This window comes from Desmodus rotundus, chromosome 13 (genome assembly GCF_022682495.2).
Source record: "Desmodus rotundus isolate HL8 chromosome 13, HLdesRot8A.1, whole genome shotgun sequence".
Taxonomy (NCBI): Eukaryota; Metazoa; Chordata; class Mammalia; order Chiroptera; family Phyllostomidae; genus Desmodus; species Desmodus rotundus.
The window spans coordinates 86,044,567-86,063,849 of NC_071399.1; the positions used below are offsets into that span (position 1 = coordinate 86,044,567).

At 44.6% G+C, this 19,283-nt stretch overlaps 1 protein-coding gene across 1 annotated transcript in view; it reads left to right on the plus strand.

The window, feature by feature from the left end:
* The window catches only part of GPC6 (glypican 6), a 1,001,808-nt gene extending 983,408 nt beyond the window's left edge, over positions 1–18,400 (plus strand). Inside the window, exons 8-9 of the mRNA XM_024567031.4 lie at positions 9,087–9,262; positions 13,983–18,400. Coding sequence (XP_024422799.2) covers positions 9,087–9,262; positions 13,983–14,188 — 382 coding nt within the window. The 3' untranslated portion in view covers positions 14,189–18,400. The remainder of the gene's footprint in view (positions 1–9,086; positions 9,263–13,982) is intronic.
* Positions 18,401–19,283: the final 883 nt, after the last annotated feature.

The window sequence follows — 19,283 nt, forward strand, 5'->3', positions numbered from 1 at the left end:
TTGCCTGTGATCACATTGCTGGGTGTCAGATGGATTGCCAGCAGCCTGGGTCAGTCTCCGTGCCTCTGACCGTTCTGCAGTGTCTCATCTCTTTGAAGTGCCCAACCCACGGACAGCCCTAGCTGAGCAGGCTCCAAGAATTTATAAATTCCTTTAAAGCATAAAGTTACAGCATGCTTTGAGTGATTCCACTTCCTAGTAAGGAAAAATGGAAATGGAAAAAAGGAATCTACATTAAGAACGTTAGAAGGTTATACTTAAAACAGATTTTTTTAAATATATTTATTGATTATGCTATTACAGTTGTCCCATTCCCCCCCACTCCACTCCATCCTGCCCACCCCCCTCCCTCCCACATTCCCTCCCCATAGTTCATGTCCATGGGTCATACTTATAAGTTCTTTGGCTTCTACATTTCCTACACTATTTTTACCCTCCCCCTGTCTATTTTCCACCTATCATCTATGCTACTTATTCTCTGTACCTTTACCCCCCTCTCCCCCTCCCACTCCCTTATTGACAACCCTCATGTTCTAGTTGTTTGCCTAGTTTGCTCTCGTTTTTGTTTTATGTGTGGTCGTTAATAACTGTGAGTTTGCTGTCATTTTTACTGTTCCTATTTTTAATCTTCTTTTTCTTAGGTAACTCCCTTTAACATTTCATATAATAAGGGCTTGGTGATGATGAGCTTCTTTAACTTGACCTTATCTGAGAAGCACTTTATCTTCCCTTCCATTCTAAATGATAGCTTTGCTGGATACAGTAATCTTGGATGTAGGTCCTTGCATTTAATCTTGGGTAATGTAATTATGATGTGCCTTGTTGTGTTCCTCCTTGGGTCCAGCTTCTTTGGGACTCTCTGAGCTTCCTGGACTTCCTGGAAGTCTATTTCCTTTGCCAGATCGGGGAAGTTCTCCATTATTTGTTCAAATAAGTTTTCAATTTTTTGTTCTTCCTCTTCTCCTTCTGGCACCCCTATAATTCGGATGTTGGAACGTTTCAAGGTGTCCTGGAGGTTCCTAAGCCTCTCCTCATTTTTCCAAGTTCTTGTTTCTTCATTCTTTTCTGGTTGGACGTTTGTTTCTTCCTTCTGGTCCATACCATTGATTTGAGTCCCAGTTTCCTTCTCATCACTATTGGTTCCCTGTACATTTTTCTTTGTTTCTCTTAGCATAGGCTTCATTTTTTCATCTGTTTTTCGAACAGATTCAACCAAGTCTGTGAGCATATTGATAACCAGTGCTTTGAACTGTGCATCTGATAGGTTGGCTATCTCTTCGTCGCTTAGTTGTATTTTTTCTGGAGCTTTGAAGTGTTCTGTCATTTGGGCCATTTTTTGTTCGTTTGTTTGTTTGTTTGTCTTGGCGTCTGTTACTTTAAGGGGTGGAGCCTTAGGTGTTCACCGGGGCGGGGTAATGCTGGTCGCTGCGCTGTGACGCTGTACGTGGGGGAGGGGCCGAGTGGGAGCAATGGCGCCCGCCTCACTCTCCTCCGGATTTCAATCTTTCACTCCGATACCCACAATCAAACTGGGCTACTCTGGTGCTGGTTCCCGAGTAAGTGGGCCTGTGCACACTCTAGGCCCCTGTGGGTCGCTCCAACAACCTCTCCTGTGAGGCTGGGAGTCTCTCCTGCTGCCGCCACAACCCCCAGGGGCACTTTCAATCAGAGGTTTGAGGCTTTATTTCCCCCGAGCTGGAGCCCTGGGTTGCTCGGTCTGCTTCGCTTCCCGCCGTTTGTCCGGTTTATCTGCGCTAAGGTGGGGCCACAGGGTGCTACCTGCCACTCTGCCTGCCCCACTCTCCGCCACTCTGAGTCCGGCCCTCTCAGTTTATCTGTGCAAATGTGGGGCCGCAAGGTCTGCTAGTGCTCGGACTGCCTGCTCCGTTGGTCCCACACTCCGCGAGTCTCAGTCCCGCCACAGCCACGCGAGTCCTCTCCACCCCGGTGCCCGTCTCTGCCCCTCCTACCAGTCTAGGTGAATGTTTATTTTCTATTTCCTTGGTGTTGGTCCCCCTTGTTGCTCGATTCTCTGTCAGTTCTGGTTGTGCGAGGAGGCGCAGTGTGTCTACCTACGCCGCCATCTTGGTTCCTGTCCAAGACAGTAGATCTCAGATTTTTTTTTAATTGTGGTAAAATATATATAACTTAAGATTGACCACTTTTGTCATCGTCAAGTGTACGGTTCGGTGGCATTAAGCCCATTCGCTCATTGCACAGCATCACCACCGTCCACCCAACAAACTTTTTCCTCTTCCTGAACTGAAACTCGCCGCCCATTCAACCCCACTCTGATCCTCCCTCCCTAGCCCCTGGCAACCAGCATTCTACTGTCTTTATGAATTTGACTATTTCAGGTACCTCATAGAAGCAGAATCATATAGTAATTGTCCTCTTGTGACAGGCTTATTTCACTTAGCATGATATCTTTAAGGTTCACCCATGTAGTAGCATGTGTCAGAATCTCCTTCCTTTTTAAGGCTGAACATACCATCTGTATATCACACATTTGGTTTCTCCATTCATTCCTCAGTGGACACTTGGGTTGCTTTGGCCTTTTGGCTACTGTTAACAAAGCTGCTATGAACATGAGTGTGCAAATAATTGTTCAAGTACTTGGCTTTCAATTCTTTTTGGAATGATAATTCCAGAAGTGGAATTGCTGGATCACATGGTAATTTCCTGTTTCGTGTTTTGAGTTTCATACTGTTTTCCATGGCACCTGCACCATTGTACATTCCGTCTAGCAATACACAAAGACCTCCAGCTTTCCCAGTTTCGTCAGTTTCAAGGGTATCGATGGCATTGCCACTGGTTAGGAATGCCTGCTGTATGGCCCGGTCACACATCACTCACAGCAAGTTCCACAGACATTTCCTGCACTGTGAGCCAAATTTACAGCTGGGTTCCCTCTTGTGGTTCTTATTATGATCACTGCACTGTAGCAAGAAACCATCAGGGAGGGAACTTCGAGGAACAAGATTTATTGCTCACAGGTCCTGGGGGATGAATGGCATGGGTAGAGAGAGAGAGAGAGAGCCTGCGGCTCTGCCTTTATTAGGGTTCAACAGTGGGGTGCTGACAGTTTCCAGGGTTCACTCTTTACTGGCAAGGTGAAAGCAGGAAAGCTGGAATTAGAACATGGGAAAGGACATGGGTAGCCCCTGGAGTGGTCAGTTTTCTAGGTTACCCAGGGCTTTCTAAAGGGGGACCTTCACAAATGAGGTGGCCTAGTTCCTGGCCTGATTTTTCTGTTGGTGGCTGTGTCATACAGCTGTCCTTATGTTCACCCAAGATGGATGTCTCTGGACATGGATGGTGTGGCAATCGAAACTTATGACAAGCGTGTACAATACACTCTGTGCCCTCTCCAACATGTGTGATTTTGTGCTTTTGGTCTTTTTTAATACCACCCCTCCAAAGGGGTGTGAAGTAAGAACTTAGACTGTAAGAAAGCTTCTGCAGGTGGCTGTAGATACCGTAGACCCACAGTCCCTTATCTGAGACCCTCGAGCCTGCAGGTGTCTCAGAATTCAGAATTTGTAGATTTTGGAAAATCATCCCCATGCATACATTTTTTAGAGCGTTCTCCCAGGGGAATCTGGGGCTGAAACTCATGAGCAAAGACATTAAATATCTGTAGCAAAATGTATTACTATTTGCACTAAGTGGGGTAAATGAGGACTCTCATTAGCCGCGGTTCAGACCAGATCAGAGATTGGTAATAAACGGATTGCAGAAAAAGAACTTAGGAGATTTTTTAATTTGGAGACTGCAGATAAAGAATTTTGGACCTGTATTACTATTATCTCTACTTACATCAGTACAACGCTTACATGCACTGGAGGTGAATGAATCTGTATCTGAGAATTTGAAATTGCTATAGAGACGTGTATTGACTGGAGCTCATTTGTGGCAAAAACAGAACGGAAACTGCTTTCCACCATCCTAAAGTGTGCCTCGAGGCAGGAGCAGCCAGAGGAAGTGACAGGCACTTGCAAACAAACCCAGGTCAGCCCCTAGGGACCCCATTTTTCCCCATTCCTGGCCCAGCTTCCAATGGGACTCTTGTTCACCCCACCAGCATCACCCAGCTGCCTTTCTGACAAGTGCCTCGCTTCTCAGGCTTTCACACCCTATTAGATCTTTAAAAAAAAAAAAAACATTTGTTTTATTGTTGTTCAAGTACAGTTTTCTGCCTTTTCCCCCATCCCTCCCCACCTCCTTCCCCTATTTCTACCCTGCCTTGTTATTGTCCATGTGTCCTTTACAATTGTTCCTGCAAACGCTTCACCCTTTTCCCCCATTATCCCCTCCCCTCTCCCTTCTGGTCACTGTCAGCCTGTTCTCAATTTCAGTGTCTTTGGTTATATTTTGCTTGTCATCTTGTTGATTAGGTTCCAGTTAGAGGTGAGATCATATGGTATTTGTCCCTCACCGCCTGGCTTATTTCACTTAGCCTAATGCTCTCCAGGTCCATCCATGCCCATTAGATCTTGGAGAGTTGTGGGTCCTTTTGCCTCCCCAGGCAACGCCATTCTGCAGAACAACTACCAGTATTCACTCGGTGATGAGAATACTGGATCCTAATCAGTGAGCATGCCGCTCCTCCCAGATAGCAACAGGGTCTTTCTGGAACCATCATCTCAACTGAAAGGAGTGATGTTGAATGGCGGCAATGACAGTGGGCCCCTTCTGTGGGGACAAGTCTTTGTCTCTTAGGTTTCATGTCTCTCAGGTGCCAGAGGCTGTCAACTCTGTCAGGGACGGTCCCTGCACAGAGTCTGCAGCCACCCACAAGGTGGACTGTGTGACCCCCCCTAAATTCCCCTGAGGCTCTTCCACCCCAGTCCACTGTGACATTCAGATGTGATCAGGGAAGCCTACATCAATGATGTGAAATCACGTGTCCTGGTCTGTGCTGGCAGCCACAGCAAACACCGCAGATGGAGGATCTCATGAACAGAATGTGCTTCCCACACCTCTGGGGGCTAGAAGTCCCAGACCAGCACGGTCAGGTGAGGACCCTCTTCTGGGTCACGGACCTGCTGTGTCCTCACATGGCGGAAGGGGCAAGGCCAGCTCTCTGGAGCCTCTTTCGTAAGGGCACTAATCCCGATCCTGAGAGCTCTGCCTACACACTTCCCAAAGGCCTCACCTCATAATTCCATCACCTGAGCCCTAGCTTTTCAACCTAGGAGTTGGGGGGAAGCGCAAACATTCAGACCACAGTGGATGTGAAGAAAAATAATTCTGCAAAACTGCCAAAGATTTTGTTTCTGTACATGCTATTGCAAAATAGAAAGTAACCGAAGTGGAGAAACCATCTTTGGCTATTCAAGGGCCCCACCCACTTGCCACAGCATAGCGGGAAACATCCACACACTGTGACAACCCTGTTGATGCTTACGGCTGGGTTTTCCCTGCCCCAGGTAAATGTGCATCCAGCTGGTAAGCTGGAGTAAGGTTCCCCTTCCTTTCCACGTCTCCCAGAACAATGAGGGTGCAAAAATGAAATGGTGTCATGCCAAAGAGCTGGTGCAAAATCTAACAAAGGGAAGAGTAATATGAGCTCAAAGACATATCCAATCTTGCAGGATATGATCCTTTTAGAAAGGGAGCAGATGTGAGAGGCAACAAATCAATGGGCCCATGAGTCCTGGTGCTGACCTGGGCTCCTGTTGATAGATCAGGCTACGTCCCGGCCATCCACAGATTTGACCGCAGGATGCGTGCGGCGGTGACAAAAATGGCCCTTTCCTTGTTTGACTGTGTTTTTCAGTTTCTGTTTCCAGCGAGTCCCTGAAGTTACGCTTTGAATACACAGAAAGGAGAACAGGTTCTTGAGGACACAGGTGCATTGTTCCTTGTTTTTATTGTAAGCAGCTGAGCGTCAGTAGGCACAGTTCGAGGCTGGGTGTATGTGGCAGTCTCTTATTGTTCCTGGATGCTCAGACTCCCGGGGGTACCATTCCCAGTGTAAGCAATAGCAGTCAGCGACTGATAAATGAGTCTCGGCCAGCCGTGCAGAGCTCACGGCAGCTGGCAGAAACAAAGTTCTCCTCTGACTCAGCACAGGTCCAGCTGCGGGAATCATTGTCCTAAATGTCGAGGGGCAATGCTGGAACCGAGGGCTGCCTTTCAGCCCCCTCTCAACTCCAGCACCAGCAGAGGCTGGCCTGACCTAGTGATCGTTTATTCCAGGGGCTTTGATAATTAGGGAGAGCTCACGGAGCCCGGCACATATAACTGGATGTCAGTTATAGTCAATCCAATGTCACATTTCAGAAGTTATAGCAGGATGACAACCTCAGAATCCAAGAATTTCTTGAAATGCCAGGCGTATTAAAAGGCAGCACAGAAGTTCTCTCCCACAAGAATGAAGAGATGATGTAGTTCCATGACTTTGTAAAAATTTCAATCAGAACAGTTTTTAAGGCAGTAAATATTGCGAAGCTTTTGGGAAGAGAGTCTGAAATGTACTCTGTGTGCTTTATTATTCACTATGTAGTGACCTTTGTGCAGTCGACTTTGTTCAAGATGAAGACACGGAGCTTCTTCAGGGAACCTCCGACCTGACCTGGGCGAACCAATTCACACACAAACACATCACACCTGAGATTTCAATAGCGGGAAAGTGGCTTAAATATACGTTACCCTGTGTGTTTCTGTGTCTTGTTTTAAAGACTGGTGGGTAGAGCCTTTTGTTTCTGGAACTTGGAGCATTACCTGCAGGAAAGGGGAGAATTTTAAGTATATCGTAAAGAGTATATAAACAGAAAGCACAAAACAAAGGAAAGGGAGCGTTTTTCAGCTTTCAAGCAACAGAGGCAGTGACAGTGGTAAGACTAGCAGTTAGGCAGGGCTGCCACCAGCCTGCCAGTTGTCTGTGCTGGGTGTCGTGATCCCCCATGACACCCACTGTTCAGCCATCCACCCTGGTCTGTGCCCTGGAGGAGAACCCCTACCGCTGCATCGCTGGGGTCCCCCTGTCTGCTGGCTTCCACTTGCTTTCAACCAATGGGAGGCAGCAGCTAGAATTCAAAAGGAGGAGCAAGAGAGGTCAGGGTATCATTCCTTGGGCTCCCTCCCTAATGATGAGTCTTGGTTTGGCCGTGGCCTTGTTATTTGACCCCTGTCTGCAATTTCAGTTCTTGTGCATCCGGGACACCTCACCACCCTCTGGCCTCATGGCTCTTCAACACCCTATGCTGGTTTTCTTCGACCCTGTCTCCACCTTTATAAATAGTCTCTTCTTTAAACTCCTGTTTCTCACCAGGGCACAGACAAATACAGAGCCTTGGCAGGGATTAGAAAAACACACTCAGGGGGGTATATGGGGTTCATTATACTATTGCTTCTACTTTGGTATATATTGAAATTTTCTATAATAAAAGGATTTCAAAAAAAGAAAAGGAAGGATGCCCTGCTGGTGACTAGTGCCCTGCAGGTGCATGGCTTTGCAGGCACAGAACTCGAGCTGGATTTTTAGCATCACCTCACTCCCTGCACAGGTGACTTCATGCCGTGCACAAAATGCCCAGCTGAACCTGGCCGTCCTGCGAGAGGACGGGCAGCTCCCTGCCGGCTGGAAATATCTAAAGGAAGAAGTGAGGATTGACCTGGGTCTTCAAGATATTTGAGACTTAAATGAGAAAGTGTTTTGTCGGCAAGGATAAGATGACAGGGATGGTTAAGTGTCAGGTGTATACAGGGAGCAGATTGTGTAAGGCAAGAAAGGTCCCTGAAGGGACTATTGCAGCATAAGAAAGTAGAAACGAGATGGGAGAGGGGCTTCAATTGCCGCGGTATAAAGTGTGGATCGTAGCTTAGGATCCAGCAGGCAGTACAGTGCAGTGTTTGGGCTCTGAAGCTGGCCTGCTGGGGGCTGTAGTCATCGTTGGCCATCTATTAGCTCTGCGACTATACACAGTTACTTTTTCCTCACTAGGCCTCTGTTTTCTACTTTACACAATGGGAATAAAATAGTACTACCTCCTAGATTTGCTGGGAGATTGAATGTTAAAACGCACGTCCAAGTACTTGGCACAGTACCTGGCTTTAGTAAGCTGTCCGTGCACATTAGGTACGATCACCAAAAGTTTTGAAACAGAAGAAGGACCTGAAGAAGGCAATACTTTATGAAGATGAATCAGATAGCATGGGCAGAAGGTGCTGCAAAGGAAAGACAGGACAGGGAAGTCAGCTGGAGGCTGCTGCAGCTGTCTGCACTCCAGTGAGGGGCACGGGAACTGGGAGAGAAGAAACAGGTGGGAGACGCTTTGTGAGGAGAGTAGGAGGAAGGGAAGCCGGCAGGTCAGGGGAGTAAGACATCAGAAAGGGCTGTGACCACCTTTCCGAGCAATTCGGTCTCCCCTGGTATCAACACGCCTAGGCAGCTTAGGCAGTTGATGCTGAAGGTCTGACTGTTTTGACATTTTAGTACAAGTAAAAGAAGTATCAATATAAATTTGCCATTTCGGTACAAATAAGAAAACTAAAGAACCATTCGATTTTACCTTCAGTTTTACACAATATGGGATTAGACCCAAGACTCTATTACAAAATAAAACCCCTAATGGACCCCTCAAGTATTCCAGCAATCCCTGGTGACTCCGCAAACTTTCCAAGGCTTTTTTTTTTAGTCTGGAAGATTCTTCTGATTACAATCTGAGGTAGGGCCTCTTCCATTGAGAAAGAGCGTCCTTTCTAAGGTCATCTGTAATTTACAAGTTGAGTTGTTACTAGCAAAATTCACAGGAGAGTTGAGGAAGCTATCAAGTTCTTAAGTATCTAACATTTGGGATGGAGAGAGAAAGAGTAGTTAATCTTAAGTAATAATTTCTGTGAGTCTTTAACTGAGCTTTCATTTGTAGACAAGCCAACCTAAGAAAACCACGGTGAAGCCACTGTGGCCACATCTCCCTCCGAGAACATTTCTTTCAGGTGTTCACGTCGGCTTTTTCCCCCAGGAGCTGGCCCCGTTTCTGGCCGGTGTTTCAGCTCACAGAAACAGCACAGCAGAACTCAGCTCCCAGGTCCCTCCTGCCTCACCCTCCTCTGTTCTCTCCCTCTGTGCCCGGCAGATACTTGCCCGAGATCATGAACGATGGGCTGACCAACCAGATCAACAATCCGGAGGTGGACGTGGACATCACTCGGCCCGACACTTTCATCAGGCAGCAGATCATGGCCCTCCGAGTGATGACCAACAAACTAAAGAACGCATACAATGGCAACGACGTCAACTTCCAGGACACAAGTAAGAAAGCCTTTCCCAGGGACCCCCAGAGGGACGATGGTTACCGAAGAGTATACACCGTTTCTCTTCAAGAGCAATGTGCCCCTTTCATCGTGTGTCAGTCTTGTCCAATCTGCAGAGCTGGCCATAGTCCCTCGGACAGAAAGCTCTGATCCACAAAACATGGCACACTACTAAAGTCGTGGCTCGTCTTTCAGCTACACCGCAGCTGAAAGTATGCTTCATCCTCCCGTTGATCCCTTAGTGATAAAGCAACAAAGTAATGTTTTTACTTTCTCCTGTCCCCATCAACATTTATGATGCTGTCCCCAAGCCCTGGCCCCTTCTCCCACCCCCAACAGCCAAAAAACAAAATGTTCTAAAGATTGCTCAGACAAGGCTGGGGTAGAATCTCTGTTTTGTCCCTCATGAACTGGGGTCTTTAACAAATTATTCTATAGAATGAGAAGCAGCCCTGTCTAAGAGGTTGTTGGGAAGTAAATCATTAGAGACCATATTTAAAGGAGCTAAGATAATATCTCATGTGCCATGGATTCAACGACATTGGACCTCTCCCTATCCAGTCACACACATACAGGAACCATCAACATTTATATAAACTGTTACAAGAAATAGTAAAATACAGGTGCAGTGTTATGCTTGACTACTATATTAAATATCATAAAAGCATCAAAAATGACCAGGAAGACGATTAAGTGAACATTGACATGAAACTATTAGGGCAAGTTCTTTTTATCTTTGTGTTGTTGTTTTGGGTTTTTCAGTAAGTACCCTTACAGAGAGAGTTCTCAGGAAAAGACTTCTCGAACACGAGATGTGGAGTTGCCAGTGGTTCTGCAATTTGGTCACTGAAGCAAAAGATGCTGCTGTGTGCTCGAATTAATGAGACAGACAGAAGTCACAGATGGAAGGCATTAAGTCATCTAAGTCTTAGCCATCCTCCTACTGAGTTGTCCCCCGCAGAAAATTTTTAGTGCTTTATTCTATTTTAAATAACAAAAAATAATTTTCTACATGCAGGGTAATTGCCAACCCGATAGACTTCATTGCTATAAAATTTCTCAGGCTCGTCCTATTATTTCTCTCTCTTTACTAAGCCTCTCCTTTTCTCTTCAGAAGAAAATATTACACACGCTTTTAGCGTCTTCTGCTTCTCCTTTTCTCCTTGACTGGCCCCACTCATCTCAATTTATCCCTTCTCTCTTCCCTAGCTAACCAAATGCTTCATTATCTGGGTAATGACTACTGGAATAAATTATTCAAGATGCATAACAATTAGTTGATGTTGGCCTTGTTTCTCCTCTCTGACCTAAAGAGGTTATATACATGTCAATTTGTAATGCTTAGGGAATGTCCTTGAGGAGAGTTTTGCTGCAAAAGGAAACAAAAATCATCAACAGTTAAGAAAGAGAATCACACCCTGGCTGGTGTGGCTCAGTGGATTGAGTGTCAGCTTGCAAAACCAAGGGTCACCGGTTCAACTCCCAGTCAGGGCACGTGCCTGTGTTGAGGACCAGGTTCCCTAGTTGGGGGAATGTGAGGGGCAACCACACATTGATGTTTCTCTCCCTCTCTTTTTCCCTCTCTTCCTCTCTCTCTAAAAATAAATACAATCTTTTTAAAAGAGAGAGAGAGAGAGAAGGTCACTTAACTGTAACCCAAGTACCAAATTTGACCCTTTATTTTAGGATACAAACCATTATCACATTTTCTGGCTGGCATCACCCTTCTTGCTTTTGACATTTTAAAAAATCACCCCTGTATTTTTGATTCCTTTTCAGAAAGAGGTGGGGCCATTACTTTTCTCGTCTGAAATCTTGTCATTATTTGCTTACCCCATTTTAATCTTCTAAACCTCTTTAATCATATCTTTGTAAAGGTTATATAACTTCTCGTTCGTAATACTCGTGTTTAGGGCAATCCCCTTAGCAATTCTGATATCTCTGGATTTAATTAATGGGCCTTTTCCCCCTTGAGAAGGCCACTAAAGACAAATCAGAGAAAATGTTAAGAACCTGGTATAGTGTATTCAAGCAATCTTGTCTGGTATTCAGATGTCCCTTAAAAAAAAAATTGTGATGAGCTGTGCCTTTCTCACCCAGGAGACGTTACCTTAGCTTTACCTAAGCAGCATCAAGCAGCCAAAACGGCACCAGCCTTTCAGGAGCTGCTTGGCAAGCCCATCACCATTAGCCGCCAGCAAGGAGGAGCTGGGGCTCTTGGATGGAATCATTGAACGCATGGGGGCATAGTAAATGTCATTACCAGGTTTACAATTTCCTGAGTCCTCCCAGGAGCAGTGTGTCATGCAGACCCCTTAACAATTCTGCGAAAGAGGATTATTCTCATTTTTAGAGAAGAAGACACAGAGAGCCTCAGCAAGGCTAACTGGTTGACCCTTGATCACTTCAAGAAAATACCGCACGTGAAAACCTAGGTTGTCTTTGCTGCGGGAACCTTCCTCCCCCTGCCCCACCCCCCTACCAGGCATCATTGCAAGCGCCGGGGTTGGCGTTCACACACATAGTATCAGGGTGTCTTCACACAGGGTCTGCAAGGTCAATCTTACCGCCTGTACTTTATGAGATGAGGACACTGGCAGAAGTCAGGTGAACGGCCGAAGGCACATTTATGTATTCAGCGAGTTATTTATTGAGCCCTTGCTGTATGCCAGGGACCACTAAAGGCAATGAGGACCAGAAGTGAACAGTTACACAAAGTCTCTGCCCTCAACAAGTTTACACCCTCACGGAGGAAATTAACAGGAAACAGGAAGACAAGTAAACATCACACTTGCCCACAGTGAGGAATTGGATGGAGCCTGGTCTGGACCCAGGTCTGAGACACAGGGTTTAGGGAACAGGAAGGAGCCAAGCAGGAAGAAGGGAGAATAGAGCAGGCCCCGAGGCGTGTTGGACCAGCAAGAAAGATGCCGCACTGAGAACACAAGGTGTTTGGGCCCCGAGGCATTGCTTTCAAGAAGGAAATGACAAACGTTTTTGGTAAAGGATCAGTTCTTAAATTATGTTCGGCTCTGAGGGCTATGTGTAAACTCAGAATCCGACAACGTGTAAGCGAATGACTGCATTCCAGTGTAACTGTGTCTGTGGACACTGAACCTTAGATTCCACACGTACACTTTTTACACGCCACAAAATATTACTTTTCATGTTTTCCCTCAAACACTTGAAAACATAAAAACCACTCTTGGGTTGTGGGTCGTGCAATAACAAGCAGCAAGCCAGATCCACCTGAAACCCGTAGTTAATCAACCCTGGTTTAAAGGGAGAGGCCGCTTGAAACAGTCTAACCTTGTTCTTAGGGGAACAGAGGTGGAAAAAAGTAGTCAAAAGTAACAATACGTGCCTCCCACAACTGCGTGCTGCTGCTCCTCCAATTTCCCACGTGCAGTGTTTGTTTCCCTCACTATCACCCCTCCCTACTTCAGTGTTTTATTATTTTTACTGTGTTTTTCCCATTACCATTTAAGCCCCTTTTACCCCCCTCCCCCTGCAGTCACCACACTGTTGTCCATGTCCATGAGTCCTTTTTCCTTTTTTGCTTGATCCCTCCACCCCTAACCTCTGCCACCCACAATAACTGTCATCCTGCTCTCTATCTATGAGTCTGTCTCTGCTTTGCTTGTTAGTTCAATGTGTTCCTTATATTCCACATGTGAGTGAGATCATATGGTATTTGTCTTTCTCTGACTTGCTTATTTCACTCAGCATAATGTTCTCCAGGTCCATCCATGCTGTCGCAAAGGATAAAACTTTCTTCTTTTTTATGGCCGAATAGTATTCCGTTGTGTAAACGTCCCATAGTTGTTCTATCCATTCACCTACTGATAGGCACTTGGGCAGCTTCCTTATCTTGGTGATTGTAAATAAAGCTGCAGTGAGCACAGGGGTGCTTATGTTCTTTCCAGTGAGTGCTTTGCGTTTCTTCAGATACATTCCCAGAAGTGGGATCACTGGGTCAAAAGGCAGATCCACTTTTAATTTCTTAAGGTATCTCCATAGCGCTTTCCGCGGTAGCTGCACCAGTCTGTATTCCCACCAACAGTGCAAAATAGTTCCCCTCTTATGCCTCCTTACTTCAAAAAATCCTTCACCCTGACTGGCGTGGCTCTGTGGGTTGGGCCTTGTCCCACAAAGCAGAGGGCTGCTGGCTGGATTCCTGGTCAGCACACATGCCTGGTTTGTAGGCCATGTCTCCCACCTGGGGACATGCAGTATTTCTCTCCCTCTCGTTCTCCCTCCCTTCCCCTCGCTCTAAAAATAAATGAAATCTTTTAAAATAGAAAAATTAAAAACCCTTCCAAAATCCTTTCTAAAAGCATGATAATCACTAAGAACAATGGCTCTGAGGTACAAAAAGAGCAAAGAATGAAATTTCTTAAAGTAATTTAAATATTGGCCAGAATAAGAAATATATTTCCAAAGCCAACATGGTAGGGACGGCTTCTCCTTAGATCTGGAAGTCAGGTGTTTCTTAGCTGGGTAACTGGGTATCAATGTGACTGTATTTCTTACCTCTATTTTCCTGCCGTCCACCCGCCCATCCATCCCAAAGCTGCCGGTTAAAAAGAAAGCCTATTGAGGTGGTGGGGAGGCCTTCTGCAGGGAGCTGGCCCCTCCCACCACCCCACCCAAATCTACTGCACTCCTCGTCTTTCCAGGTTGTGGTCTAACTTTCTTTGTCCATCTGCCCGCCCCAGGCGATGAATCCAGCGGCTCTGGGAGTGGCAGTGGGTGCATGGATGACGTGTGCCCCACGGAGTTTGAGTTTGTCACCACGGAAGCCCCTGCGGTGGATCCCGACCGGAGAGAAGTAGACTCAGCCGCAGCGCAGCCAGGCCCCTCGCTGCTGCTCTCCGCGTCCCTCGTCTGCATCGTCCTGGCCCTACAGAGACTCTGCAGATAATCCTGGGTGTTTGCTCCGTGAAACTGCGTTTTAGCTCTTTGAACAGCCGGCTCACTTCTTTTCTTACACTCTTGGACAATGGGCCATGCCACAAAAACTTACCGTTTCTAGGAGAAGAGCAGTACTGCACTCTGCCTCGCTTTTTGTTTTCCCAAAGAGTCCCGGGTGCCAGACTGGACTGCGTCCTCTTTCCCTCGCTCTCTGTGGGGACCTTGTTTATTCTAGAGAATTCTTACTCAAATCTTTCGTACCAGGAGATTTTCTTACCTTCATTTGCTTTTATGCTGCAGAAGTAAAGGAATCTCACGTTGTGAGTTTCTTTCTCCCCATTTGTAACAACTTTAAAAAAAAATGAGAAGAAAATAATTTCCTTTGTAAAATCAGGCCAAACCCCAAGACAACTTGCATTTTCAACAAAGAAGCAAACAAGAGAGAAAAATAAAAGAGTTTTAACGCTGTAGGTTCAGCATTGCCAGGCAACGGCCAGAATATGCTTTTCTGTGACTAATCGGGTTTAAAAAAAAAAAATGCGACGGGGAGAAAGTTTGAAAATGTTTGTAGTGTAGCGAAAATACACTGTTGTCTTGGAGGTATTGTCTTGCACTGTAACCACACAACACCAAACTGATTTAGAGGTACTGATACTAAATTTAGAATTTTACCTTTAATGTCACACGAAATGTTGCTACACCTCAGCACCTCTCGCTTGCCCTGCCCAATTTCAGTTGCAGGAACGGTTCCTGCTCCTTAATTCTCTTCACGTCTGTCTACTGGATCCAATTGGCAGAGATGTTCCCCTTCATCTTCGGCTACTAGTGGACACCCCCATCAGTTCATCCTCCTCAAGGGTCTGAATTGAAAATAATCGTCAACAACCCAATAGCTTTGCTTTAGCCGCAGGTTGGACATCAATTCGGTCTCTGCCCCTGTGCTCATTACCCTCCCAAAGGAAGAGTTCTTTTAACAAACTGATAAGCAATTAGATCCATCAGCGAGTTTTTCAGTTTAGCCATTTGCTTTGTGTCTCTTGGTTTCTGCATTACAAGGGCATTCTCTTAGAAAATAACTCACAACAAAACCGAAAAAGTCAAGACAAAAAATATATATATAGTATTGACATGGAGATTTCTTTCACTTTTTTAGTCTTAGTATGATCATCTATTTTTATATCTATATATATATATATATATATAAAATCACAGATTTTAACTTCTTAATTCCAAGCTCAGGGTTGACACACCTTTGTAACAAAAAATGTTTTGTCAACCAGCTCTTCTTGCTTTGTGCTGCTCAGAGAAAGGATACTTCAATGGTCCGCGAGCACCAAGAATCAAGAAAGAGATCTTTTTACGTATCTTACTGTCCATTTATTAAAAGTTTGCCAGGGCACACCCTTTTTGCACGAGCGTGCTCTGTCCTGGACGCTCCAGAACAGACCGGGCTCATGGAGAGAGCCGTGGGCGTCTAGGACTTCACTGGTGACGGAAACCGTGCGTAAAGAATGTGTTACTCACGCACAACCATTGCTTTCAGGTACAACACCTTCAGTTTAGGATTCCTGCGTGGCACTTGGAGAAATGTCCTAATGCAAGCGGCCAACTCAGAGGCACAGCCTCACGGTGGATCGTGTGCCAAAGCGAGGCCCTGCGCTCCCCCTGACAGAGAGAAGCAAAATAAACTGAAACGGGGCTTTACAAATACAGTTGGCTGTCCATGTATTTCTTGGTTTTTATGATTCACCTGGGGTTGGGAAAACTAGTGTTTTAAGACACCCTAGTATACTGGTCACATTTTAATTAACCCATTGACAGTAATGACACGTAAATGGTGTTTTTCAATCCCTCTTTTCATCAAAATTATAATTAGTTATTGATTTAGTCGTCCCATTAAAGTAGAATATATGCGGCACCATAGGATCAAATATAATTGAGCACTTTTGCAAAACAAAGTGTTTAGAAGCCTCTTTAGCTATTGGGTATGCCTAATGAAATATGAAACATAGGATTCTGAGAGACTTTGTGGCATCTTTTCATTTAAATCTGTATGAAATTAACACTTTACTGAATTCAGCATTCCGTATGTCTAGAGAGCATTTCACTCCCAGACCCCAGCTTTCTTTCACCGGTTGCACATGAAACATCTCTATGAAGGACCAGTCATTTATGTTGCCCATTTTGTCATATGTTCAGAAATCAGGTTTGTCTTTCTCCAGATAATTAAGGTGCAATACAAATTAAGTCAACCTTCCTTGGCCAGAATATTTGAGTAATAATTTGTTTTTATGGCTTTAAACCCCAAATCTTTCCTCTGTAAAATGTGTCTGCATTGTCTTCTGTGGAATAGATCAGAATGCCTTGTTTTCCTTGCGCTCTCAACCCAAAATGGTTTTGTGCATGTGTGAGAAGACACATTATATTAATGAATACAAACCCAGCTTCTATACATGCTAAACGCACAGATAAGATATAAACACCCGCTTCATCTGTTTCGACACCTTAGTTAGTAATAGTATTCCTATTGGTTAGACAGAGTAATCCATTTGAGCCAGGCAGAGCTGAAATGACTATCAGTTAATGATGCCACAGTATTGGTCACCTGCATGAATGTGGTCAAAATGTCACTCAAATTGTACTTTCTGGTTTTTATCATCATCCTAATATGTCATATGACTTTCAGGCTAATTTATCTTTTTTTTTTTTGCTTTCTGACAATTAATTTAATCTAGTTATCCTAGTTTGGAATCACCTCACCCCACCCCGCCCCTGGCCAAATTACTTTGTCTCATTTCAGCATCAAGATGGGAAGCAAGGATGCTCCATTATTCTTCACAACTGACTTCTTTGCTTTGATGTCCCCTCAATTCTGTGATGACATCATAACTCTTGTTTCAAGTAGAGAGGAATGGGCTCCCTGAAGTTGGACGCTAGAAATTGTCGGGTGATGCTGATAACTGCAAACACTTAGCTTATTGAAGTGCCTCTATTTACATGTTTAGTTATAATATGTATTTTTCTAACAGAACTACACGTCTGTAATTGGTGTATATTATACTTTGTATATGTTATAACAAAAGCTAAACAGGGGCTAAAGTCTTTAGCAGAGAAGGATGAATTCCGAATTCACGAACGAGAGCTGTGCTTATGGTTCTGTATTGAAGGTCAGCCACGGCAACCTTCTGTCATTTGAAGGAAGGTCAAGCTGGCACTTTGAAGACAGCCATCCTAGAACAACCTCAGCAATAGCGATCTGACTCCCTTACAGTGGCTTCCCCAGACACCTAGCTTCTATTACCTGTTTTCATTGTAAGGGATCGAAAATACTGCTTTGTCTACACTGAAAAACACTGTTATTCCTTGACAAGTTGTATTAATTGTAAAAGTAACATTCTATAACTCAAACACACTGAAAATATTATTGGACGCAGAACCCTGGTATTGAATTTATGTCCCCTGCTGCAGACCTTAGCTTACTTTAATTCTTTAGCCATTACATATATGTTCTGGCTACACACTGAACACCAACTGAAGTCCCCAAGGAGGAATAAAAACCTAGCAAATTCCTGAGTTGTGATTCTTTTGTTACTTCTATTTGCAAGGCTAATTGTCAAGTGGTTTAATTAAACGTGGGAGTGTTAGCAAATGCAAGTTTTGACGTAGCCAAAACTTGCAGAAATTCAAACTCATTTTCATTTACTCATAGTCACTCACAGACCTGACTTTTAACTTTAAAATGAGCAAACAAACCAAAAGTGGCAGTTTAGCTTTGACAGAAGAAGAGTAAAGGAGACCATAACTTAAAAATTTGCAATGTGTTCCTCCTCAGTGGGGACATTAGCCAGTGTTTGGTTTCACGCCAAATTATACAAATAGAGTATCGATCGGTATGCATTCTGGAGCCTTGCTGGATCGTGGTTTGCTACAACACCGGGACTCAGCCTAGCATGGGGCCGTGTGAACCTCATTCAGAGCTGAAAAGTTACTGGAATCCTTGCCCCTGCCTTGCAAGGAGGTACTTCCATGAAAAGAAACCTAATGATGGCCTAGGAGTGAGGTTTCTGTGTGCATATGCATAATATATATGCAGGAAAAATGTGTGCACCGATAAAACCTACAATGTATGTGACTGTCGAATGAATACTATTTAGGTTAAGATTTTTCATTTCTGATTTGAATAGAAAATTGCTATTAATCTTGTATTAAAATAGTTTTTAAAAATCCACCAGTGCCCTCTCTGCATTTTCTTAATTATTGTCATAGTGTTGTTTCATGTCCCGAGAGCTAAAAAGACAGAGCCACGAGTTTTTTCTATTCGAATAGACATCAGAGTTTATTTAGTATACACATACATTTCCATGCCATAGACACACTTATTCGCTGGTATAAACACGTGGCCGAACATCTCGTTGGCTCCTGAATGGGGCTATCACAAAGCCAGGAGGAGCAGGCCTGCCTCTGGAGCTTGATTAAGCAGCTCGTACTCCCGCACACCTTAAAACACAAAGCAGAGCAAGAAAGTGGATATTTTACCTTTGAGAGATCAAATTTAAAGAGAAACAGAAAGGAAACTATATTCAGGGTAAACGGAAGAATATTTACCTAGAATAAAGCTGTCTGCCCTTCAAAAAGAACAAGTATCTGTGGATTTTTAAATAAAAGAAAAGGTTGACCTAGGTCATCATAGTCATGCATTCTTTCAAAAGATATATAATGAGCAATTCATCACGTGCCAAACACAGTTCTGGGCACCAGAGCCAGACACCAAGATTTCTTTTCTCAGACAACTTACGTCCTGGTCGTGAGAGACAGACAACACAAAGTAAATGATAAACAAACCGGTTTTGTCGGACAGAAAAAATCAAGAACTATACGGTTTCACTCATATGTGGGATGTAAAACTCAAGGCCGCAAATGAACAAGCAAGACCAAATACAAAAAGTCACAGACACAGACGACCGTGTGGTGGTTACCAGAGGGAGGGGGGTGGGGCGGTAGTGAAGGGCAGAGGGGGTCAAGTGTATGGTAAGGAAGGAGATGTGACTTTGGGTGGTGGGCACACAATGCAATACACAGATCAGGTGTCATAGAAAAATGTTCAC